General features: G+C 37.3%; 1 protein-coding gene across 1 annotated transcript; it reads right to left on the bottom strand.

Moving 5' to 3' along the window:
- Positions 1 to 2,797: 2,797 nt before the first annotated feature.
- Positions 2,798 to 27,694, bottom strand: LOC138401665 (RNA-binding protein 44-like). The gene is given in 9 exon segments (XM_069497161.1): positions 2,798 to 2,846; positions 7,592 to 7,786; positions 9,272 to 9,332; positions 9,621 to 10,948; positions 10,950 to 11,136; positions 11,139 to 11,204; positions 15,557 to 15,647; positions 26,850 to 26,981; positions 27,497 to 27,694. Coding segments are annotated over 9 exon segments (2,307 nt in total).
- Positions 27,695 to 27,928: the final 234 nt, after the last annotated feature.

Raw genomic sequence — 27,928 nt, 5'->3', positions numbered from 1 at the left:
ATTAATAAATTTAAAAATAAAGTTCAAAAAAGAAATCTTGACATACCTCAGATACTGAAGGGCAAAGGCCACCAACATGTATCAAATAACCTTTATCTCTTCATAAGTGTTCAATATTCATTTCTGCTTGTAGAAAAACACAATATACCACAGAAATGATCATCATTGTACTGAGATGTTTAAGAGAAAATGAAAAATTGCTAAATATTTCAGGGTTTCTTTTTACTATCACAAAGCTTATTATAAAGTTATCAGCAACTATCAGCATGACTAGACTGAAGACCAAAAGCCTGGAGTACAGTGTTAAGATTTCTGGGCCTTAATCATACCATCTTAAAAAATAAATGGGTTGGATTAGTTGACATTAAGTCTCTCATAGCTCAAATGAATAAATTACATCTAACCGGAGTAATCAGTTACAGCTGTCCCTTGCTATCCCTGGAGGACTGGTTCTAGGACTCCCTGCAGATACCAAGATCTGAGGATGCTCAAATCCCTTATATAAAATGACATAGTATTTGCATATAATCCACACATATCCTCCTTGTATGCCTTAAATCATCTCTAGATTACTTATAAGACCTAATACAATGTAAACTCTATGTAAATAGTTGTTATGCTGTATTGTTTAGGAAATAATGACAAGAAAGTTGGCTGAATCCATGAATACAGAACCCATGGGCTGACTGTACATCATGACGAAAAAAGTCTGTCATTTGTCCCTGGTTCAGAGAAGTGCTATGAGAACACTGGATGTACACAGGATCTTAACTCCTTAGTGATAGTGCTGGCTAGATCTAGTGGTTTGAGAGACCTCTTTACACACATTCCTTTGCTAGGGAAATAGTGCACCAAGAAAACCTTTCAATCAGACAAATATCGACAGCAGATATTATATAGCTTGTGATGCTAAGAGCACATAAGAAAAAAAAAATTAATTAGCATGATTTTGGAAACCACAAATACTAGGATTATAGATAATTGTTTTCTTGCTTGACAAAAAAATTCAAAATTCTTAGACTGCAATCTTATAGTCACTATTGTGAAGGGAACCTGGTCTGAAATAAAAAAAAGATTCACTAAATTGAGATTTGAATTACCAGCAAATCCTATACCTGGCACATAGGGAGTACACAAATGTTGTTGCATGAATCCATGAGTACTTTTACTTATGTTTTAATAATTTTTAAATAATGGGCGATTTGTAAATTTTATTGTTTTCATTAAGTAATTATAGTAATAAGAGTAGCCTAGCACTTATTGAATGCTCTGCTCCAGGCAATATGCTAAGCACTTTATATACATATCACCTCACATGATTCTCCCAACCACCCCATGAGGCAGCTATTATTATTTCCATTTTACAGATGATGATACCGAGGTCATAGGAGTTTAGGTCACAAGTCTGTTAAGTATTAGTGCTAGAATTCAGGCAGAGTCTTTCATCTTTAGGTAATTAATACCTAACCTTCTTCATTAACTTCATTTAATTTGTTAATCTCTTTGGATTACAAATGTATTCTACAGAGAAAATAGTGAAACTATCTAGTTTTACATTTTTATATTGCAGTGAAAAAGAAGTAAAGAGATATAGTACAGTAAAGGAGTCAGAAGGTATACATTACGCCTATCACCTAACCCTTCACTAATGCAATATAAAATATCTACTGGATACCCTATGGGCTGCATGCTGTACTTGGCAGTGAACAAAAATCCCTGATCTTGCTAAGCTAATATGTAAGGGGGGGAAGGCAGTCAACCAAGTAATCAATCAAGTATCAAGTAAGCAAAACACACAGTATTGTGACAAGCGATATGGAGAAAAATAATGCAAGGAAAGAAAAAAATAGTTACAATAAAATCAGATGATATAATATTTTAAGTTGTATATATGTATTAATAAATGCATAAAGAAATGCATTGAAATGGTCACTAAAATATTCATAGTGGTTACTGCAGGTTGGAGAAACTTCAGGTAATTTTAATTTTCTTATATTTTCATATTTTATTTAAAAATCTTAAGCCTGTTTTTCCATTCTTGGGATACTTCACTTAATATAATGGGTTCCAACTCTCTCCAGGAAAACCAAAGAGATGTCGTATCACTTATTTCTTATAGCTGAGTAATACTCCATGGTATACATATACCATAATTTACTAATCCAATCATGAATTGATGGGCATTTGGGTTCCAGAAAATTGGTTTCCCTGATCATCACCTAAATTCACATCTGGGAATGATACCAATCGGATATCAGATTGAGGTGGGGGGAGGGGGAGGGGATGGGTGTATGCCTACATGATCAGTGCATTGCGCACCGTTTGGGGAATGGTCACGCTTGAAGGTGCTGACTGGGGGGGGGGGGGTGCGAGGAGGGGATGGGTGTATACCTACATGATGAGTGCAATGTGCACTGTCTGGGGAATGGACACGTCTGGAGCTCTGACTTGGGGGGATAGGTGGTACATGGGCAACATATGTAACCTGAACTTTTGTACCCCCCATAATAAGCTGAAATTAAAAAAAAAAAAAATCTTAAGCCATTATTATACAAGCAGAAAAAAAATAAAACCATTGCTAATATGGAAAATTTAAAAACCCACAGAAATATACAGATAAAAATAAAGGAAGGTAGCGTAACTATCACAAGAAATGATAGAATAATCACAGGCACTAGAGAAAATTCTAACTATTATAAGCATTTAAGGACTATCTAAAGATGAAAATATTCCTGAAATAGATGAAATTATTAAAGTGAGGGAAAGCAAATAGTTTTCATCACTAATACCGTACTGGTTACGTGATGAAAACTGAGAAGTTGGTTTTGTTCACCAGGTAACCGCACCTGGAAAGTGTCCAATGAGGGCTCAGTGCAAAAGAATGCAGGTTATCTACTTGCTAACTAAATCTTGGATTTAAGCTTTTAGCAATTTTATGCTCTTTAAAAAGTTGACCTCCAACTGGCCAATTTCTCATTTTGTATAAAGAAAAGCCACAAATAGGAAAAAAATATTAAAACAGCTCAGGCACCCAACACAACACAGAAGCAGGTAAGTATTATTTTACAAACAGGTTAGGATTTCTCAGTAAATTGTTAAACCAACCTAGCGTAAACTTCGGATTCCATCTATCTTGTTTTATTTGATTTTCTTGCTTTCCTGAGAAGTCAACTCCTGTCAGGTTTTCTTTAGCATCAAATCAGTCTTCACTTATTTCTTGGTAATTTCTACAGTGTCATAAATTGAAAACAATGAGCTATGAATTACCTATAATGTTTAACCCTCTGAAAGGTTATCTAAAAAACATGATGAATCACTATAATAATTACTTGTTTTATATATAAATCTAAAGATGAATATTAAGCAAAATAAGAGAACCAAGCATAAAGATTCTGTGAGAAGGGATTTCAGCAGTCCCGAAATAAAAATTTCTTTTCAGTTTGAGTGATCTGCTTCCTAGTTTCCCTTTAATTAATACTGATTCCCAGTTTATTAAAACTCTTACTTTTCTGATTTTTCGATTGTTCTTTATTGGAAAAAAGACATTATCTTTATATACAGAATAACATAAAACTTCTTTAAAAGGACTAAATAGTGCTGCAGCTCTTTATATCATTAAAATTAATGATCTTTTTGGAATGACCATAATCTCTTTTCATAGAAGACAAAACCAAAAAAACATACACAATTTACAGAGATACAATTAGACACAAGAAAGAGTTTTCATATTGGAAACATGAAGCAGAAGAATAAAAGTCCATATTATTATTCAGCATTATCAGATATATTAGGTGACTTTAAATACAAGTCAAGCAAAAATAATAAGAACATACTTAACATTCACAATCAGAAAGATGCCATTTTAGTCAATTAAAAATATTTATTTTGATCTAATGAATAAACACTAGAGATATTTTCAACCTTAATTGTTTTCTGACAACTATGAAAGATAATATATTTTTATACTAACCTTTATCATCAAGTTTCAGTTGATCAAAGTCTACATTTATATCACCATTTTTTGAACCATCTTTCTGAGGTGATGTATGTTGTTTAGGATGACTATTGTTAGATAATAAAGATATCTGAGGATTAAGATAATAAAGCAACAATAAGGACTAAGAATTATTTCACTCTTACTATGTGACAGGCACTCTTCACTGGCATTATTTAGCCCTTACAATAACGAAGGCTATGAGAGTAAAAACATCAACTTGACTTCACAGATGAGGAAACTGAATCTAAGAAACTCATTGTGCCAAGTCACAGTTAACAAGAATTAGGATTTGAATCCAGTCTGTGTATAGTTACCATGTGCTAATACTAGTATTTTGCAAAGTGTAGCATATACACACTAGAAGTACTTGAGATGATTTTTGGAGGTATATATAAATATTGATAACATTAACCTTTAACAATTACATATTTAATTTAGTGTATGCTTATGTATATCTTTTATTTATGGGAAGTAATATTTCTTTCCTATATGTAAGAGTGAATTATTCTTCACACTTAAATTTTTGTAAAAAGGAGAATCATTTAAAGAAAAATACAGAATAACATTACAGGTAATATAGGACTATAGTAAATTGTGAAGATGGTACATGAATAGCTGAAATTTAGAAATACTACACTACACTATACTGGTAAGATTATAAAAATCATGTTATGTCTGCATCTTGTACTTTTAAAAATAATTTATTGTTCTCCCTAAATAAGCAGGTTATACCATTGGTACCATTACAATGAAAATAAAACCCTTAAGAATTATCATATAGTACTAAATGTACAAATTGTTTAAGCAAAGTATTAATATGTAAGAATTTTAAGTACATAAAAATCTAGTTATGAATCTTTTAATTGTGCATAATTTGTGGATAACTGAGATTTTTAAAAAAAGAATTTAACAATAGAATAATTTATTAAAGCAATTTACTTTTTACCATTCATGTTAGTAGAAAGGAACATATATTAATCAAGTATTTCACTTTGGACTTGGGAATCCATCTTGGGGGAGTACCTAAGACCACTCAAATAATGAAACCCTAAGGTTAAAACCAAAGTCAGAAAAACAGAAATAAACTTCAGCTTTCCTATCCCATTGCCTCCTCACTTGATAATGGAATGTAACTTATGTTACTATAACACTTTATAATTTGCAGGGTGTTCTTATATAGATTAAACCATCTTTCTTGATTGTCATCTGACCAAGATTCCCTTGGGGGAACAAGAGAGAATGAGAAAAACCTATGAGAGGCATTTAAAAACTATTTTCATCATTTCAACAAAGGAGAAATTGGCCGGGCGCGGTGGCTCACGCCTGTAATCCTAGCACTCTGGGAGGCCGAGGCGGGTGGATCGCTCGAGGTCAGGAGTTCGTGACCAGCCTGAGCAAGAGCGAGACCCCGTCTCTACTAAAAATAGAAATTATATGGACAACTAAAATATATATACACAAAAAATTAGCCGGGCATGGTGGCACATGCCTGTAGTCCCAGCTACTCGGGAGGCTGAGGCAGTAGGATCGCTTAAGCCCAGGAGTTTGAGGTTGCTGTGAGCTAGGCTGACGCCACGGCACTCACTCTAGCCCGGGCAACAGAGTGAGACTCTGTCTCAAAAAAAAAAAAAAAAACAAAGGAGAAATTAAAACTTTGCCCTGCCTAAAATAAATGAAACATTACTTTATTCTACCTCATGATATGAAGGTGCAAAATATTAGTTTTAACTACACTCATGCAGCACGATGGTGGCCATATATCACGGATTTGCCTGGGACAGTCCAGATTTATACCTCTTGCTGTGGTGAATGATTAACATTACTCTCTTTCATCCTCAAAAGTCTACTGATTTGGTGATAAATTATATGCTTATCCTACTCAAGATATATTGCTGATATCTGTTTGATTAGGCTTAAATACACCATTATGTTCCTCCTAGTTATATCTCTCAAATGGTCGCATGTAAAGTAAGCTAGTTGAGTGAAAAGAAGGATGTTGGAGTCTCTGAAAATTATAGTTTACTTAAGCCATAAAATTAAAGATTTATACAGATGAACTTTCTAAAAATCTTGAGAGAGTGTCTTTTTTAGGTTCGAAGAAACATCAACATCCTGAGCACTCTGATTATCTAGTTCAGAATCTGCTCCTGAAAAGCTAAACACTTCAGAAGGAATAAGATCTAATGTTTGATAGCAGCCTATGGTTAACAATGTATTTTATATTTCAAAATAGCTAGAAGAGAAGACTTGAAATGTTCCCAACACAGAAATAATAAATATTAAAATATATGAGGTGATGGATATCCTAAATACCCTGAACTTGATTATTACACATCCTATGCATGTAACAAAATATTGCATGTACCCTATAAATATGTACAAATACTACATATCAGTAAAAAAGACAATAAACACTTCATTAAAGAATTCATCAATGTTTTAAATAGGGACCAAAACAGAAAATTTAAAGTTAACTGGATTAAGTGATTTGAAAGATGTAATGAGTTCTAAATTAGATGAAATCAACTCACACATATGATTCTTCTTTCATCAGCTGTAAAGACAGAAAAGCAAAATCTCTGTCTAAAATGTTTTCTGTCTAAATGAAGTAAAATTTGTATTACTAAAATAAATATACATGCGCTGGAAGGAAAAGTAGAGAAGGTAGATAACAATTTTGATTCTACTGACAGTGGGGGTAGCTCTTCCGGGGTATGCCCTTGTGTATTTTTTCTTTCAAACTCACATAGCTTTTACATCTCCCAAAAGAGATAGTAGCGCCAATCCTAATTCCTTCTTAGCAGAATTACTTGATAAATTCCTGTTCAAAATTTAAGTTCACAAAACGAAATTATTTAGCCCAAGTCATCCATTTAACACTAATATTAATATATTACACACTTAGTTCTAACTCCCTAGATCTTAAATTTTTTTCTTTTAAATGTTGAGTAAAACAAAGTGAACCACAATTAATGTGCTTTTCTAAGGGCAGTACAAACATCTCTCAACAAATAAACCAGAGGGAATCTGGTAGAATGTCATGCAAAACCTCCCTGACTTCATTCTTACTTGGACTTTACATAAAGTTCAAACATATTACTTTTTCTAGGAAAAGTCCGTTACCCCTAGCCCAGCTAACAAGCCCAGTTACAATCTACCCCTCATTCTGCCCTTCAAAAATGAAAATTAAAAAAAAAAAAATTCCAAAATAAACTTAAAGGTAGTGATACATTTCTTAAAAAATACAGATTTAGGCCGGGCGCGGTGGCTCACGCCTGTAATCCTAGCACTCTGGGAGGCCGAGGTGGGCGGATCATTTGAGCTCAGGAGTTCGAGACCAGCCTGAGCAAGAGTGAGACCCCATCTCTACTAAAAAAAATATAGAAAGAAATTATATGGACAACTAAAAATATATAGAAAAATTAGCCGGGCATAGTGGCGCATGCCTGTAGTCCCAGCTACTCGGGAGGCTGAGGCAGGAGGATCGCTTGAGCTCAGGAGTTTGAGGTTGCTGTGAGCTAGGCTAACGCCACGGCACTCACTCTAGCCTGGGCAACAGAGTGAGACTCTGTCTCAAAAAAAAAAAAAAAATACAGATTTAAAATCAATAAACACCTATTTAATCCCTCCCTATTTTCCATTCCAAGTTTGTAAATATCACAACAATGATGATGACACATCTGATAGTAAACATTTAAAAGTTGCAGCTCTGCTTTCATGGCTCTCTGCATTATTTTCTGACAGCACACTGATGGCAAATTCTCCATCTCTTTAAAAAGTTGAAATTTCCTTTAAAATAAAAAAAACGATTAGGTTAAGATTCCAAACATTTTTCTATAGCAATGACAGGCCTCTAGAAACATTTTACATTTCTTGCATTTCCCTGTCAAGTTTAAATCAATTCTACTCAGGATAGAGAAGCTGTAGAAACACATAATAGCTTCAGAAAACAAGGACATCAAGAATTATGACTAAATATATTCTTTCTAGAAGTCAAGGAAGTAAACAATTCTCAAATTCATACTTTCTTTTACCAAAAAAGGATTCCAATCTAAGGTAATAACTTTATCCAGAATCAATGTATTTTTCAACCTAAATCAAACTTCGGCCAAGATTTTTTTAAGTTGTAAGCATTTTGGATGGAAATGGTTCTTAAACATATTATCTTTTTAACAGAAAATAATTTACATTTTCCTTAACATAAGCAAATATTTTGCTGTGCTATTACAATATATCCATCGAAAAGCCCCAAGTCACTACATCTTTTTGAGTGTTAATGTTATTGGAAGTCTTCCCTTGTTTCCAGTTGCCACTTCCAGCTGTTTTTTTTTTTTTTTTTTTTTATTTGAGAGAGAGTCTCACTCTGTTGCCTGGGCTAGAGTGCTATGGCATCAGCCTAGCTCACGGCAACCTCAAATTCCTGGGCTCAGCAATCCTTCTGCCTCAGCCTCCCGAGTAGCTGGTACTACAGGCATGTGCCACCATGCCCAGCTAATTTTTTCTATATATATCTTTAGTTGTCTGGTTAATTTATTTCTATTTTTTAGTAGAGACAGGGGTCTCACTCTTGCTCAGGCTGGTCTTGAACTCCTGACCTGAAGCAATCCTCCCGGCTAGGCCTCCCAGAGTGCTAGGATTACAGGTATGAGATACCGCACCCAGCCCACTTTCAGCTATTCTCAATACTTCTGCTTCTGGAGTTGAGATGCCAGAATAAACTCATTAGAAGAATGAAGGAAGGAAGGAAAAAGTAAATGACCTCAGAACATTATAACTAATTTGGCTTCTTAGACACCTCCCTGTTTCTCTACCTTCCCACTTGCTCGTTCTTCATTGTGCTCTGAATTATAAGGATATCTTAATAAATGCAAAGCAAATTATATAATAAATTAAAATCAAGATTAAAATGCACCAGTGAAAGTAGCTATTTACTTCTTCAAATTTATGACATTTTCAAAAAACATTCTTCGTTTTTGTCTACAGGGGAATAAAATGAAAGAAAACAGAAAATTAAATCAGTATGAGTTTGGGTTGAACAGTTAAGATGCCAGGAGTTTCTGATGAAATTGAGACTGAAATCGCAAGAAAAGAAGAGCTTTAATATTCTATATTGTTTTATTTATTTGTCTGAAGGCAAATGGCTGAAGCAGATGATTTCTTAAGGTTCCTTTTAGCTATTATTCTGTATGGTTAAATATTCTACACAGAAAACAAATACTATTTTGATTCCCCCCCCCCCCCCCACGTATCTGCAAGCTCATACATTTGACATACCTCTCAGGATGTTTCTTGAAGTCTGTGATATCAGATGTTTCTCTTAATTCCAGGGAATCCTGAAAACATGATTTTAAATTAAATTGTAAATATATGATAAATAACACATGGTCTATCTGGAGTTCCAAATTATTATTAATAAAATGTAAAATTCAACTTCTAATGCACTTTGTGGCAATAGCAGCCATGAGAGGATAGAGCTGGTAATAATCTATATACCCTTTCCCCTCATCTAGCATTTTCTCACAAAAGCCTCAATATAATCAATGAACCAAACACATTTGTTAGTATATACTATCTCTTTATAAAGTCAAATAAAATTTTGTTATTAATCATATTGATTTTCCCTTATTTAGAAAATTTCCATTAGGTTTTAAACTGTCAACTGAGGGAGATTTTCCTGATCCTTTTATCACAGCCATCTGAGGATCTACACAATCTTGACCCTATGACCACTCTGTATTACAAGCTGCACTTCTTTGTTACTCTCTTTGCCATTCGCCAGGCCACTTTTTATTCATCATTTTAATCTCTGTGTTGCTTGATGCAGATGCTACAGAAGATCTTGCACTTGTTGCCCTGCTGGTTGTGAAACAAGCCCTAAAATCAGTGCTAACATCCACAGTCTGATTAATTGTGACTGTGCAACTTGCTGCATCTGTCACTGATTTAGGATTTATTCCTTCCATATTGTGAAGGCATGTTTTATTTGTGGCACTGCTACTGGCAACTTTTAGGGAACTACCCTCCTCTATTGCCTGAATATCTCTGACTGTGACCCTTGGTAGGGTAATAGAAAAATCAAAGGCTGGGTCAGGGGTGTCTTGTAGGCTTTTATAATGTGAATATTCACAGGCAGAAATTACTGAATCATCAAAAACAGAGGTCCAGGAAGTTTGACAATCTTTACAGGGTTGTAGTAATGTCTCCAAAGCTCTGTCTTGTGGTAATGTGCTAGAATTTTTAAGGTGCTGTAATATTTTGCTCTCAACAATTGTATTTCCACAAAAGTCTTTACTTTCAGTTATATGAGATTTCATTTTTTCAGTATAAATCTTAGTTTTTAATGCTTTTTGAGAGTTCAAGAAACCACTCATAGATTGAGATTCCTGGTTTCCAAGGGAACTGCTTCTTAGTATACTGTCATCAAATACTGTGTGGTACATTAAATTAGTCTCTTGTTCCTTACACTTTTCATAATATTCTCTTAACATGACACAGTTCTGAAATTTGGAGACATGAGGTGAATCTTCTCCTCCATAAACATCAAGTGAATCTAAAGAAAAGATAGAACCACTTTCCAGTTTAACACGATTATCTTCTGGATTGCTAGCACATTTAACTTCATAACCTGAATTTCTTAATTTAACAACTTCCAGATTAGATATATTTAATGTTTTTGTACTATCAAAAGATAAATGGTTACTCATATATTCTTGTTCTTCTGCACTGTGATATTCCTGCTGTGAGTTTTCATCTGTATCACGCTTTTGCATACCTTCAGCAGTTTCTTTATATTCACCACCTGAAATCTTGTACATTCTTTCCAAGTCAACAGTCTTATTACCTTGATGTTCCAAAATATCAAAAAACACCTACTTTCTTTTCTGCATTTCAGGATCTAATTGGGAACTTAAAAGAATAAGACTTTCATGCTTTAGTTTTGACTCTGAATACAGAGTATGTTTCATTTAAGGAAGCATAGTCAGTACTGTCTTCAGACTCACTTGACTGAGACTGAGTACTCTCTCTGTTAGTATCTTGACTCACTGAAAAAGATGGCTCCAATAAATCTATCTTGTCAATGTTGCTGATTTCTTTGTCATTAGCTCTTTGCTCTAGTGCCAAGGAATCCCAGTCATCAAAGTCAATTTGACTTCATTACAATCATTGGAAGATAACAAATTTGCTTTCTTAGTTTTAGAAGGTTTATCTGATTAAAAAAAGGGATAAAATGTTAACAGCAGCAACATTATATAATTTAAACACTAAAAAAACTTTAGATACCATCTGGTCCAAGCTTTTCCCAGTACACAAATATTTTTTATATTATCCATGACAAATATCCCTTATAGTAGCTGTTACAGACTGAACTGTGTCCCCCCACAATTCCCAAATTCATATATTGAAGCCCTAATCCACAATGTGATGGTATTTGGAGCTGGGGCCTTTGGGAGGTAATTATGTTTAGATGATTAGCACCCTTGTACGGGATAGGAGAGAGCTTTCTTCCCCTCTCTTATGTGAGGACACAGCAAGAAGGCGGCCATCTACAAGCCAGGAAGAGATCTCTCACCAGAACCTGACCATGGGGGCACCTTGATCTCAGACTTCCAGCCTCCAAAACTATGAGAAAGTGAACTTCTGTTGTTTTAGCCACTCAGTCTATGGTATTTTGTTATGGTTGCCTGAGAAGACTAAGATAGTAGCCAAGATTCTGCTTGAATTTTCAATGGCAAGGAGTTGACTATTTATAGGGCAGCCACTCTGTTTGTAGGCAGGTCTAATAAGAAACTTTTTTCTTATAAAATTATTTAGTAAATCTTTGAGTGCTCCTACTGCCAGCCCTAGGCATGGTAAAAACAAAGAAAAAGAAAACATGAGTGTTGCCCTCAAATGCTTATGGATTTCATAAGAGTCACAAATAAGCACACAAAAATGTACTAAAGATAAAAGTGTTGACAGAGTTGTGCTGACAGAGCAGGTAAATGCTTGAGAAGAAAGAAGTAGATTTCAGAGAAACTTTATATTTAAAAAGTGTTTTGAAACAAAATAGACAAAATCATTTTAGGCAGATCCAACAGCAAGTACAGTTAGCTGTGTGAAAGGAAATTCTAAGTTAGCTTGTCTGGAGTGACAGAGCTCGATGGGAGTGACAAGACCTGTGAACTGAAAGAAGCCTTTTCTGATGTGCTAAGGAGTAGGGGCTCTTATTCTAAGGCAATGGAAGACCACTGACAGCTCCTTCAATGAGTAATCATGTGACTGGAATTGGAATACTGGCAACAGTAAGAACGAAGGCTTGAAGGAAGAGAGTAAAGGCAGGTAGACCAAAAGAGTGCAGAAGTGAGACTGGAAAACAGACTGGTATAAAATTTCCATAACTGACCAAGTCTTGGTGGCTCATTAGAATTGGCAGTGAGAGGAAGAGAGATATCAGTAGTTTTCAAATATTTTTTTGACTAAGATAACAATTTGAAACACATTTTATATCATGACCCAGTACACACATTTGACAATATATGTGTATATAAGTAAAATGAAAATTTTTACAAAACAGTAAGTACTCCATTTCCAATGTGTTCTGTTATTTTCTATTTTATTTCATTTCATTAGAAAAACCTGATCACGGCCGGGCGCGGTGGCTCACGCCTGTAATCCTAGCACTCTGGGAGGCCGAGGTGGGCGGATCATTTGAGCTCAGGAGTTCGAGACCAGCCTGAGCAAGAGCGAGACCCCACCTCTACTAAAAATAGAAAGAAATTATATGGACAGCTAAAAATATATATAGAAAAAATTAGCCGGGCATGGTGGCGCATGCCTGTAGTCCCAGCTACTCGGGAGGCTGAGACAGGAGGATCCCTTGAGCTCAGGAGTTTGAGGTTGCTGTGAGCTAGGCTGACGCCACGGCACTCACTCTAGCCTGGGCAACAGAGTGAGACTCTGTCTCAAAAAAAAAAAAAAAAAAAGAAAAACCTGATCACAATCAGCTAAACTGATTTCATGACTCACCAATTAGCCACTATCTGCTTAATAATTCTAAGATAATACTACGGTTTACAACTTCGTACTACAGTTCAATGGGAATACTCATTGCTAATGAGATAGAGACTTTATGAGGAACAGATTTAGAGGGTAAAGAGGAAAAGTGAGGAGGAGGGAGAAGATAATGAGTTCAATTCCAGACAAGTGAACTTTGAGGTTAGTGATAGAACACCCAGATGTAAATGTCCAATAAGCTGTTATAAATATGGGGTTGGAGATAAGAGATCTGTTTAGGAGTTCTTTATATATTGTAAATACTAATTCTTGTTTTTTTAAATGTATAACATAAGTGAATTTTCCTAGTTTATTATCTTTTAATATTTTTATTTTTATTTATTTTTTTTATTTCAGCTTATGATGGGGGTACAAAAGTTCACATTATATATATTGCCCATGCGCCCCCCATCCCCCTGAGTCTGAGCTTCAAGCATGTCCATTCCCCAGACAGTGCACATCGCATTCTTCATGTAGGTATACACCCATCCCCTCCCCCCACCCCCCACCTCTGTCCGATACCCAATTGGTGTTATTCCCAAATGTGCACTTAGGTGATGATCAGGGAAACCAATTTGCTGGTAAGTACATATGGTGCTTATTTTTCCATTCTTGGGATACTTCACTTAATAGAATGGGTTCCAACTCTCTCCAGGAGAACAAAAGAGATGCCATATCACTGTTATTTCTTATAGCTGAGTAATACTCCATGGTATACATATACCACATTTTACTAATCCACTCATGAATTGATGGGCATTTGGGTTGTTTCCACATCTTTGCATTTGTGAATTGTGCTGCCATAAACTTTCGGCATTCTATAATTTTTTTTATTTTTTAAGAGATAAGGTCTTGCTTTGTTGCTCAGGTTGGACTTGAACTCTTCGGCTTAAGCTATCTTCTTGCCTCAGATAGGGCTATAGGCAAGTGCCATAGCACCTGGCTTAAACTTTTTATAGCACTTGTTATACCAAAATCTTTGAGGTTAGTTAGTTAAATGATTTGGTCTTTTCTTTTATGACTTCTGGGTTTTGTGTCTGGCCTTTCATACCAAGTAATTATTAAAAAATTATCCTATAATTTATTCTAATTCTATGTGTTTCTATAGGGTTAACACTTAGCCTTTCTACATTATGTAGAATTCATTTTTCTCTCTAACAAAAGGTAGGAATATAACTTAATTTCCTTCCAGAATGGATAGTCAATTGTCCTAACACCATTTGCTAAATAATCCATTGGTTTCCTTCTGAGTTGAAACATCATCTTTATCATATCCTGCAATCTATTTCTGTTTCATAATTTTCTAAGAGTCTACTTGTATTTATTCTGTTTCATTAATCTATTATCTTTTGTTTAACAGCATTATACTGTTTTAATTATTATAGCATCATAGGATATTTTTGTATCTGGTAGGTTAAGCTTCTTCTGTTTTTGTTTTATTTATTTTATAGTCTCTCCCCCAAATTAAATTTTTTAAACTCAATTTTTGTGGAAACATTTTGAATTGGATGAAAAATCCTATTGATAGTTACTGGGAAAGAGAGAGAACCATTATCATGTCCAATCTCTAGCAACCTTTCCTTAATTCCAACATTTAATGTATGAATAGAAAGTTTGTTTCATTAGGGTTCATGGCTGATGTCTTCATTGTATGATATATTCATCATCTAATACTTTATCACTTTTAAATGGCCTTCTTTATCTTCTTATAATGGTTTTTGCATCAATTATACTATATTAATACTTAAGATTAAGTTCATTTTTTTAAGTTCATTTGTTTCTTAACTTGCCTACCCTTTTATTTTAAACCTTTCTTTTCTGTTTTAAATATGTCTCATGAACAGTATAGGATGGGATTTTTGTTTTGACCTAGAATCTCTCTTAATAGTTTAAACCACAAGCCAGGCATAGTGGTGTGTGCCTACACTCCCAACTATCAAGATACTGAGGCGGGGAGGATCCCTTGAGCTGCAGTGAGCTATGATCACACCACTGCACTCCAGCCTGGGTGACAGAGCAAGACACCATCACAAAAAAAAAAAAAAAAAAAAAATAGTTTAAGCCACATATATTCATGGGCACATAAACTTTAGTCACTTACTTTTTATGTTCTTGCTATTTCTTATTTTCTTTCTACCATTAACAAAAAGAAATTTTGGATTTATGGGAAGAAAGAAACGTATATAACTTGTTAGGCAGCAGAAGTCAACCTGCCCACTTTCCACCTATTACTCAAATGCAACTGTACCTGTCAACAGTTCTGGAAAGCCTGGCTGGACAGAAACCCTGCTTCCTGCTCCCCTTCCCCTCCCTAAATCTTCCATTTCCCTGAAAGGTCTTGCCTAGACTGTCTATATCCACCAAAGATCACCTCAGTGAATTTGCCCAGTTATAAACACACTGAATCTTACTATCTCATGGGACGAAGGCTTAAAAACTACCAACACTGGAGGAGGAACTGTTTGACACAATTACATTTATCACCCCTTCCCACCCAGAATAAAGGCAGCTGGCCTGCACCCTCACCTTTTTGGAGGTTTCCTCCATTCCTGTGGTAGTCTTTACCAGAAGCTGTCTCCACCACTGCAGTGGCCTGCGTCACTCCAGGATATATAGTCTAGAAAAGGTATAAATATTGAACTATTATTATACTTGACATTATATATTTTAAAAACTATTAGAAATACAAGAAGGATAGGATAAAGCAGCAGTTATAGTCAAAGATTCTAGTATCAGAGGGCTAATAAATAATAAAACTGGTAGAACATATGAGTAACTTAAAAAAAAGCATGAATTGACAGTGACATAGAGAACAAAGGCATTCTTTTAACATTCTAAGGAACATCTAAGAAACCACCAATGTGTTAGGTAACCAAGAAAAGTCAAAAGCCAAAAAAACAGAATCTTAAAGACTATAATGTGACCCTATTTATGTCAAACCTAGATAAAAAAATATTTTCAAAACAAATTGTACAATTATTAAAAACCAATGACACGATATATCCATACAGTGGAGTATTTTTCAACAAAAAAAAAGGAACAAACTACTGAAACATTACCTCATGGATTAATCTCAAAAACATTATGTTGAATGAAAAAAGCCAGACAAAAGAGGTTACATACTGTATGATTCCATTTAAATAAAATGTCCAGAAAAAGCAAATTTGTAGAGAAAGTAGATTAACGGCTGCCTGGGATGGAGGAGCAGGGGGGTGGTGGAGAAATTAACTATAAATGGGCATGAGGGATCTTATTTGGGTGATACAAATGTTCTAAAACTGATTTATGGTTTTATGTGATGGTTGCACCACTTGATAAAGTCACTAAAAAAATCACTGAACTGAGTAAAATATACCTCAATAAAGCTATTTAGATGAGAAAGCCCAAGCTAGTCACTAAAAGGGAAACCAAGACACTCCAGTGGACACATGAAGAGTCCCAAAGGAGACCAACAGGAAAGATGTCCAGCTAACTCACATCATTTTAACAATTTTTTTTTTTTTTTTTTTTTTTTTTTTTTTTGAGACAGAGTCTCACTCTGTTGCCCAGGCTAGAGTGAGTGCCGTGGCGTCAGCCTAGCTCACAGCAACCTCAAACTCCTGAGCTCAAGCGATCCTCCTGTCTCAGCCTCCCGAGTAGCTGGGACTACAGGCATGCACCACCATGCCCGGCTAATTTTTTCTATATATATTTTTAGCTGTCCATATAATTTCTTTCTATTTTTAGTAGAGGTGGGGTCTCGCTCTTGCTCAGGCTGGTCTCGAACTCCTGAGCTCAAACGATCCGCCCACCTCGGCCTCCCAGAGTGCTAGGATTACAGGCGTGAGCCACCGCGCCCGGCCATAACTCACATCATTTTGAGCCTCTCATCCCTACTTATCTTTACTGTCCATACTTCCAAAAAGCTGAGGTGTCTTCAATGGAAGTCTGGTGATCAGGTATTAGAAAGGTTCCTGGTGAGTTTGGAAAAAAAAAGTTGACTTTAATTCTCAATGAACTATTTCAATAAACCATCCTGAAAAAATCATCTACGTTCACTCTGCTATAATACTATGAGAAGACATTATAAAGTAGAAGATCTCATTCCATGCAGACAGCCTATCTAGCTTTGAATCCTGACTTTGGTACTGCATAAGCAGTGTGGATTTTGATAACTGAAAAAAATTAATGATAATAACAAAGACTACCAAAACCTATGGGACATGGTCAAAGTTATCACCAAAAGAAGCCATAGATTTAGAGGCTTTTTACTAAATAAAACTGGAATTAAGCCATCAACTCAAGAATCTAAAAAAGAACTAAAAATAAATGAAAAAGGTTGAGAATACAATTAGTTAAGACAAAGACAGAAGGAACCGATTTAAAAACAGTAAAAATTGTACCTAAAATCATGAACTATTCTTTTAAAAGACTAATAGAAGTAGACAAATACCAGAAAAATCTAAGAGAGGACTAAAACAGAAATTAATAATGAGAAAAGGAGTATTTTAACAAGAGATGAAGAAGTACTTTTAAAAACTAAGATTGTCATATACACCCCTGATGGATAACTTGAAAACTTAACAAGAAATAGGCAATTTTCTAAGAAAACACATTTTAAAAAAGACTCAGAAACAGGTGAACAGAGAATCAACCATAGAAAGAACTGAAAAGGCTAAATATATATCCTGTAACAATTCTTATGAAACCTTTGAACAAAGAGAAATGGTTACAGGCAACCTTAAAAACTAAGCTGGGCAGGGTGGCATGTGCCTATAGTCCCAGCTACTAGGGAGGCCGAGGTGGGAAGATCATTTGAGCCCAGAAGTTTGAAAGTGCCACAAGGCCGGGCGCGGTGGCTCACGCCTGTAATCCTAGCACTCTGGGAGGCCGAGGTGGGCGGATCATTTGAGCTCAGGAGTTCGAGACCAGTCTGAGCAAGAGCGAGACCCCATCTCTACTAAAAATAGAAAGAAATTATATAGACAGCTAAAAATATATATAGAAAAAATTAGCCGGGCATGGTGGCGCATGCCTGTAGTCCCAGCTACTCGGGAGGCTGAGACAGGAGGATCCCTTGAGCTCAGGAGTTTGAGGTTGCTGTGAGCTAGGCTGACGCCACGGCACTCACTCTAGCCTGGGCAACAGAGTGAGACTCTGTCTCAAAAAAAAAAAAAAAAAGAAAGTGCCACAAAAACAAAAACCCTAAAACAATAAATAAATAAAGCATTGAAGGGAGAAGGGAATACCGATTTACATGGGTATGTATTTATATGTGTAAGGAGAAGAGGTTTCCACTTTTTATTATTTATTTATTTGAGACAGGGTCTCACTCTGTTGCCTCGGCTAGAATGCAGTGGCATCATCATAGCTTATGGTAACCTCAAACTCCTAGGCTCAAGCAATCCTCCTGGCTCAGCCTCCCAAGTAGCTAGGACTACAGGAGCACACCACCACACTTAGCTAATTTTTTAAAATTTTTTGTAGAGATGGGTCTTGCTTTGTTGCCCAGGCTGGTCTCGAATCTCTTGGTCTCAAGTGATCCTCCCACCTTGACCTTCCAAAGTGCTGGCAGTACAGGTGTGAGCCACTGTGCCCAGCCAGGTTTGCACTTTAAACAAGGTAGTCAAGGAACACTTCTCTGATAAGGTGAGACTTGAAAAAACTGAAGGAGGAGAGGAAGAGAGTCATGTGGCTATCTAATCAGTCAGGAGGCTAGTGTAATAACCTAGGCAAGAGATAGTGATGGCCAGGACCACAGTGACTGCAGCAGGGGACGTAAGAACTGATAAGATCCTGGATCTACTGATGTTAGAACTTAAAAGATTTGTTTTTGTTGGAATGGATATGAATTGCGAGAAACACATTAATTCTGAGACATATATTAGACATTCAAATGGAGATACAGAGGTCTGGAAATCAGTGAAGTTAACTAGAGTTGCACTGTCCAGTAGCCACATGTGGCTATTAAGCACTTGAAATGTGGCTAATCCGAATTGAGATGTACTGTAAATGTAAAACACACACCAGATTTCAAAGACTTCATATGAAAAAAATATAAACATTGACCTAGTTACTGATGTAAATTTGGGATTCATTAGAATGGAGATTTAAATCTATGAATTGAATATAATCACCTACTGACTGCAGAAAGACAGAAGAGACTCAAGGATTAAGCACTGAAGCACTCCAAAATAGAAAACGGTTGAGGAGATGAAAAGGAACCAACAAAGGAGACTGAGTAGGACGAATATGTGTAGCAGGGGAACAACCAGTAGATGCAGATATGGAACAGTGGAAGACAACAGAAGAGGGTGTGTAAAGGAGGAGGGGATGACTACTGTAGGGTACGATGAAGATTGAAACTCATCACGGAATTTGGTGGCACAGGGGTCATTTATAACCTACAGAAACCGATTTGGTCAAATGATGGGAATGAGTGCCTGTTGGGAGTAGATTCACAAGAACTGGAGACAGTGAGTGCACACAATCCATTCAAAATTTTTTGCTGTAAGGGAAACAAAGAAATAAGGAGGTATGAAAGGGAGTTCAAGAAAAATTTAAAAATTTCTTTGACACAATTAGAACCAAGAATAAAATTAAACAAAATGCTAAACTAAGGAAAATTATTTCGAACAAGGAGGTAATAGACTTAATGCATAAAGTGTTCCTACAAACTAGTAATATGCCAAAAATATATAAAAGCTGTGTTTGGACAACTCCTAAGACTTGGAAGAGTCAAATATATTTTAAAAAGATGTATAAATGCATTACTATCAAAAATGCAAATTAAAATGGATGGATTTTTACCTATCAAATTGGCAAAGACTAATCTTATGTTGTATTATTAAGGGTGATGAAATGGACATTCATATATCATGAGAATTTAAATTCTCCCAGCCCTTTTAAGTATAATGGAATACCTACCATGCAGCTTATAAAAAAAGAGATAGATCTTTATTTACTGACATGGAACATGTTTATAAAATACTGAGGATTTTTAGAAGCAATTTCCTTCATGGGACTTCAGTTAAACCTATGTTAGACCTTTTCAATATCCGTCACATCTCCTTGCTTCTGTAGTTTTCCATCCTTTCGTCTCCCCCATGCTTCAGTCTGGACAGTTTCTTATAACCTACCTTCCATTTCACAAATTCTTTCTACAGTTCTAATTCTGATGTGGAATCCATCTATTAAGTTCCTAAGTTTGTTTACCTGAATTTTTCAGTTCTAGAATTTTACTCAGTTTTTTCCAAGTCTGTTATGCCATTTTTAATGTTGTCTAGTTTGTGGTAAATTTTTTAACATTACCTGTTTTCTCCTAAAAGATAGTAAATATAGTTGTTTTACAGTCTGTATTTAATAATTCCAGTAAGTGGAATCCCTGTGGATATGTTTGTATTGTCTATTGTTTTCTGGCTCATGATGTCATTTTGGGTTCCTGGTTATGTTTTGATTAAGTGCTAGACACTGTATTTGATAAGTTGTGCACATAAATAATTTGAACTCAAGGATGATGTCACTTTTCCTCAGAGAGAAATTTTGTTTGCTACTGCCAGGCGCCACAGGGAACTAGTTATCTGGAATCCCTTTATTCTGACCAAAATTTGAGATTTCTCTAGGCTACTCACATAACTATAGTCTGGGAAGGGCGAGTTTACTTTAATTCTAGGGCACAGCCCTTTGGAATCCCCTCCTAGTAAGCACATTGGAAGGTGTAGATTACCTGGCTCCCACCTTTGACAGACCAAAGACTCTGATTTTTGTCCTTTTATTGTCAGGAGGCTGTCAAAAGCATAGCCTGCTCTCTGGTATTTCTTCTAAATTATTATAACAGAGAGTAGGCTAAGCTTTTCAAGGCAAAAGTTGTTCCTAATGCTAGGCTTACTTCTCGGGGTTCCCATCCTTTCCCAGGTTGTGGCCTGGTAATTTCTCCTTATCTGGCCAGTTCTTAGATGCCTTTAAGAAGATTTTAAAAATATTTTTCTGGGTTTTTTAATTGTCTTCAATGGGTAGGAGGTCTAATTACTCCACCTGCCATTATCCTTACTTTTAAAGTTTAAGTACATTTCTTATGTGACACAAGTAAAATCTCTTGATTTACAGAAATAGGCATTTTAGAGAATTTATGGAAATGATTTAACAACCTTACAAAATTGAGAAATATTAAAAAGTAGACATTATGGCAGCAACAGTGGGATTCAAAACTTTTCTTTTTTGCTCCCCATAGTCCCCACCACACTTTCAAAACTCCTTGCCAGGTGACTACTTCTGGGCAGAGTGCTCTGAGCAGAAGGAATGTACATTATTTTAATGTTAAAGCATAAAATAGCTTCATGGAGTTTTACCTACAAATAAACACATTAGTATCTGTCAAGGATCAAAGGGGTCTCCCTGCAGATTTCTGGAGCTCTTTTTCTACATAATTCCCTTCTCCCAGGAACACCACCCTACAATTTCTAACTGCCTTAGCCTTTCTGAACTCCAATTTCTGCCTTACTCAGGGAGACCTCTGCTTTGCTTGAAGTCTCTGTCTTTGCTCCATGGTCTGCAGGGTGCTTCCAAGCAGGAAGCGACGCTGCCGTAGGGCTAACGTTGGATGTTTCCTTTCTCTCAGAGATCACGGTCCTATACTGCCTGTTGTCTGGTGTGTTGCTCTATCATGGCCAGAAGCTGCAATATGCTTGAGAGTATGTGCTCTGACTACAGTATAATTAAGAATAAAAAAGATAAATAACTTCCCTAATATTTGGAAATTAAGCAACACACTTATAAATAATCCATGGGTGAAAGAATGTATCACAATGAAAGAAATTATTTTGAACTAAATGATTATGAAAATACCACATATCAAAATGTGCAGGATGCAGCTAAAACAGTGCTTAGAGAGTTTATAGCTTTAAATCCTTATATTAGAAAAAAAGAAAGGTTTAAAATCAATGATCTTAGGTTCTATCTTAAGAAACTAGAAAAGGCAAAAAAATTAAGCCCAAAGAAAGTAGGATGGAAATAGAAAAAGGAGAAGTAAACAAAACAAAAATAGATGAAGAGATAAAAATAAACAAAACCAAAAGTTGTTTCTTTAAAAAGATTAATAAAATTTATAAATGCTTCACAAAACTTATCTAAGAAAAAGAGAAAAAACATATTATGAATGTCATGAATAATAAAGGGAACATTACTACAGAACATACAGACATTAAAATAAGGGGGTATAATAAACAAGTTCATCTGACAATTTCTATAACTCAGATGGACATAACTTCCTTGAAAGCCACAATCTTCTAAAATGGATACAGGAAGAAATAAATCATATGAATAGTCCTGTCTCTTAAGGAAATTAAATCTATAATTAAAAATTTCCCCTCAAGGAAAATGGCAGGCATCGATGGTTTCACTGAATTCCATCAATCAATTAACCTAGAAATAAAGCTGGAATTCAATCTTAACTAACTCCTTTAGTGAAGTGAGGAAGAGGGAAGACTTCTCAGTATGTTTGTTTCACAGGGCCAGCATAATGTTAATACCAAAACCTGAAAAGAACATTCCAAGAAAAAAAAAAGCAATACATTTTATACACAGACTATTATATTCTAAATTAATTGTTTTACAAAGCAAAAAAAGGCTAATACATCTGGATCAAGTGGAGTTTACCCCAGGAAGATAAGGGCAGTCCAAAATTTGTAAATCAATCGATATTATTCACCACAGTAAAAGAATAATGGAAAAAAACCACATGATCATTTCAATAGATGCAGAAAAAGAATTTTGATAACATTTGTTAAAACTCAAAACCCATTCATGACAAAAAGCTCTCAGCAAATCATGAATAGTAGGAAGCTTCCTCAATCTCATAATGGCTATCTACAAGAAAAACCCCAAAACCTATAGCCAATATCACACTGGGTACTGAAATACTAATTTCTGTCAAAAACAATAAATTTGTTCTCTTATCCCTTATATTTATTATACCAGAGGTCCTAGCCAGTGCAATAATGGAAAAGAGGTAAAACTGCCTTTATTCACAGGTCACATTATAATGTACAGAGAAAAAAAGGAGATATACAAAGAAACTATTGGAACTAATAAGTCGATTTAGTAAGGATGAAGGATACAAAGGTCAATATACAAAAAAAATCAACTATATTTCTATATTCTAGCAACAATTGTAAAATGAAAATGTAAAATAGTACCTACCATTTATAAAAACATAAAATATTTGGTGATTAAAGGTAATAAAATATGTGCAAGACTTCTATATTAAAAATTATAAAACATTGATGAAATTAAGGAGGAACTAAAATAAATGAAGAGCTATACCATGTTCACAGACCAAGAGACTTAACATTGCTGAGATCTGTTCTCCAAAAATGGAGCTGTAGATTCAACACAGTTAAAATAAAAATTGCAGAAGAATTTGTTTAGAAGTTGACGGATTGATTGCAAGTTAATATGGAAATGCAATGAACCTAGAATAATGAAAACAATCTAGAAGTTAGATGACATATATTTTAAGAATTGTAAAACTATAGCTATTGACAGTACAGTATGTCGGATTAAAAGATTAATGGAACAAATTATGAGTCCAGAAAGAGAGCTACATGTATATGGTCACTTTGTTTTTGAGAAGGTCACTATTTCAAGTCAATGTGGAAAAGAAAGTATAAGGTATATTCAATAAATGGTACTGGCACACCTAGATTTTACAATGTAGTTTTTTTTTTCTAGAGGAAAACAAATGCCTAGACCTGTATCTCATACCACACCCAATAATAAAAGCAAGATGAATCATGTTTCTAAATGTGAAAAACAAACCTATCACATTTCTGAAAACATAGAATATATTTATGATTTTGTGGTGGGCAAAGATTTATCAGCTAGAACACTAAGGCATTAATTGAATAGTTATTGATTTCCCGCATTCAGTGGCTCATACCTGTAATCTCAGCACTTTGGGAAGCCCAGGTGGGAGTTCAAGACTAGCCTTTGCAACAGTGAGATCCCATCTTTACAAAAAGTTAAAAAAAATTAGCCAAGCACGGTGGCAGGCACATGTAGTCCTAGCTACTCGGGAGGCTGAGACAGGAGGATGGCTTGAACCCAGGCGTTTGAGGTTGCAACTGCACTCAAACTGAGCTATGATAATGCCACTGCACTCTAGCCTGGGCAACAGAGGGAGACCCTGCCGCAAAAAAAAAAAAAAAAAAAAAAAAAAGTTGTTGATTTTGATTCAGCAAAGTTAAACTTCTGCTCACCAGAAGACATTACTAACAAAATGAAAACACAAGCCAAAGACTAGGAGAAAATATTCACTCTCCATATTCAACAGAAGGCTCTTGTTCAGATTATGTAAAGAACTTGTACAAATAGACTTTTTAAAAATCTAACATAAAAGGGAAAAATTCAAGCATTTAATATGAATGGCTCTCATGTGTATCAAAAAGTGCTCAACATCATTAGTCATCAGGGAAATGCAAATTTAAGCCACCCAAGGTGCCACTTCACATTAGAATGGCTTTTTTAAAAAAAAAAAAAAAAAGGCTGATAACACCAGATATTGGTGAGGATGTGGACAAACTGGGACTCTTACACATTGCTAGAGGGAATACAAATTGTTAAAACCATTTTGGAAAATTGTCTCCAAGTTTCTAATGATGTTAAACATACACCTACCCCATTACCAAGCAAGTACATTTCCATTTTCAGGAATGAATGCATTTCTCTGGAGAATCATTCTTTGATATATGATTCAATAATGACTGAACCTCTATTTGCTAAGTCATTTGCTAAATGTTGAGGACATACAGGTGATCAGTCTCTGCCTCTATGAAGCATAATAAGCACACAATTTCCAAAAGTAGGGTAGGAGGAGGGGAAGGAAGCATATAAATCTTATTATAGAGTACCTTTCTCAAAACTTGCCTGATATAAGAATCACTTGCGGAGCTCAATAAAAACACAGATTCCACAGTCTAAGGGTTAGTGAAGGCCTTTGAGAATGTCATTTAAACTGAGATTGGAAAGATGAGCCAGTGGGAGTTAGCCACAGGAGGAAGGACTCCTTTAGTATTGATTTTGACAGAAAGGGTAAGGAGAGGAATGATATAGAACAACTACATATGTCTTTTATATAAAAATGAAATTATCATCATTGATTTATATTTACTGAACTAGGAACCTACGTAGAGAAATAGTTTTCTGTTTCTAATGTTATTTTGCTTTCAGGTGAGGAGCAATGGAGATGATGAGTTCATTTTTATACATAAATTCTAGGTGCCTATAATACATATGAATGGAAAAGATACATAGATGTGAAGCTTAGTAATTAGACTGAACTGGAAGTATTCAACCCCCAATGTACATATGTATGTATGTATGCATTTGTTTACTTTTTGAGACAGGGTCTTGTTGTCATCCAGGCTAGAGTGCAGTGGTGTCATCACAGCTCACTGCAACCTCAAACTCCTGAGCTTAAGTGATCCTTTTGCCTCAGCCTCCCGAGTAGCTGGGACTACGGGTCTATGTTTATGTAATTTAAAAAAAATTTTTTGGAGACAGGGTCTTGCTCTTAAATAAACATTTCTCCAAAGATATACAAATGGCCAAGAAACACATGAAAAGATGCTCAATATATATCACAGTTATAAGGGAAATGCAAAGCAAAACAAAATACCAGTTCACACCCACTAGGATGGCAATAATAGTAACGGATAACAAGTGTTGGCAAGGATACGGAGAAATCAGAACTCCCATCCATTGCTGGTGGAAATGTTGTGGCCACTTTGGAAAACAGCCTGGCAAGTCCCTCATAAAGTTAAATACAGCATGACCACATGACCCAGCAATTCCACTTCTAGGCATGTACCCATTTTTATTCTGTTCTTGGAGTTCTCATTTACCAAACTAGCTCCTCCAATGTTCTCAATCTCATTGAATGGTACCACCTGAACCGAGCCAGAAATTGCAGAACGCGCCCTTGCCACACCCCTCCTCCTCACCAGGTCTTGTCAATTTTAACCCCTGACTCTCACAGCTATCCTGGCAATAATCTCCCATTTGGCCAAAATACTCTTTCCAAAATGCTTATCTGACCACTTCACTCTACCGCTTGAAACTCAGCAAAAGACTGTCATTGTTTTCAGGTAGATTAAAACCTCAGTACATCTCTTAAGACCCCACAGCGGTCTGGACTCTGCATTAAGCTGGGCGCTTTTGTCTCCCAGATACACCGGCCTTCCCGTTTCCTTAAACAAGTCGGCACGTGCGTTTTCTCGCCTGCCGCGCCCCCTACCTGACCTTTAGTTCCCGCTCAACCTTCAGATGTCATCGCAAACACCCACTTTTTAGGGAAACCTTCCTGGCCCTACACGCTGGCTCAGGAACTTCTCCGGTCCGGTCGTGCGGCCCACACTGGGGTAAGGGATTCACCTCCTTCCTCCCTCGGGCCGGGTCTGGGCCGCTGCACCGGAGCCTGCGCAGCTCGGTGCGGGCACACACAGGAGCGGGTTTCCATCCTTCCCTGGGGAAGCAACTGCCTCGGAAAGACGGTCTCGGGCTTTGCTAGACAAGCTTTTGGGGTGCAGGTCGCTCGGCGCCCGCGAGGTGGAGCTGGAAGAGCCCTCTTGAAACCGGCGTGAAACTCAGAACCCCGAGGCCGCCCGGGGAACGCGCAAGGCCGCGGCCCCTCCTGCACCTCGCGGCCTCACCCCACCGCCGCTTGGCGTCCCGCGTGCCTCAGCCGGAGGGGCCTCGGGCGTTACCCGGCCACACAGGGGTTCACCGCCCCCGACCTGCTGAAGCCCAGCGGCCGGGCCCTGCCCCGCCTCACTGCCCAATTTACCGTCCCACGTCCACGCCCGTCGCCCCTGCGAACAGCGCTGCTGCCACCGCCACACGTGAGGGGTCTATTCTCCACAGCCGCCTCAGGGCAAATGGCTTTGGTAACGCTGCCTCGGCACCCATTGGGTAATGGCTGCCGGTGGCCCGCCCACCGCCTGACGAGGCACGCTCCTATTGGTCATCACGAACAGGACGACACCGTGATTGGCCGGGCGTGTGGGCGCCAAAGCGTGGGAAGGTGGCCGCATATTTGGATTTTGCACGTTTGCGGGGAGCAAACGGCTGGGTGGGCAGAGCCACCTGTGAAGATTTTCCTGCTGTAGGCTGGACCGCGCGGCTCTGTAAAGCCAACATGTGAAAATACTGGGGGCACTGCCCCTGCCAGCAGAGGACAAACTGCCTCCATTTGGGACCAGTGCGGGCCACAGCCCGCCGCCCTCAGTGGCCAGATGGGGCCTGGCCGCCTTCCTTGCGGGACTGTGTCCACCACCGCGTGGGCGGTGGGAGCGGCGGCGCACGGTCGCTGGAGGCCAGGCTGGGGTCTGTGCCTGTCGGGGGTGGGGCGGTACAGCAGGCGACCCTGGGAGCGAGGCCACCACTGCCTCAACAGGTCCTCGCGGGTCTCTGGGACTGTCCTGTGGGGCCCACCGCCTTCCTCCCGCCAGAGCTCTGGTTAGAAGATGCTGGGCCGCGCTGGGATGAGGGGGCTCCTTGGGGGCGGCCGGGCGCGAACTTTCCCGTGCACTGTCCTCGCTCGCGCTTTCCTTCGGAGCCAGGCCGTGGCGGCGCTGGCGGTGTGTGTGCTTTGCGGTGTGTGCACAGCACCTGGCGTTTTACACGGTGCATACCCAGTACTCAGCGTTCTATGCGGCATTGTATGTGGTATGTACTCAGAGTCACGCTGCGTGTACACGGGATCCTTGTCACTTAAGCTGTGTATGCAGTACCAAGTGTCATATACAGTATTACACAGTACCCAATGCCATGTACAGTGCGTACATAGTACCTAGTGTCATATACAGTGTGTGTGCAGTACCTGATGCTCTATGCTGTGTGTGCAAGGTACCGTGCTGTCATGTA

This window comes from Eulemur rufifrons, chromosome 21 (genome assembly GCF_041146395.1).
Source record: "Eulemur rufifrons isolate Redbay chromosome 21, OSU_ERuf_1, whole genome shotgun sequence".
Classification (NCBI taxonomy): Eukaryota; Metazoa; Chordata; class Mammalia; order Primates; family Lemuridae; genus Eulemur; species Eulemur rufifrons.
This window is presented reverse-complemented; position numbering and strand designations above follow the sequence as displayed.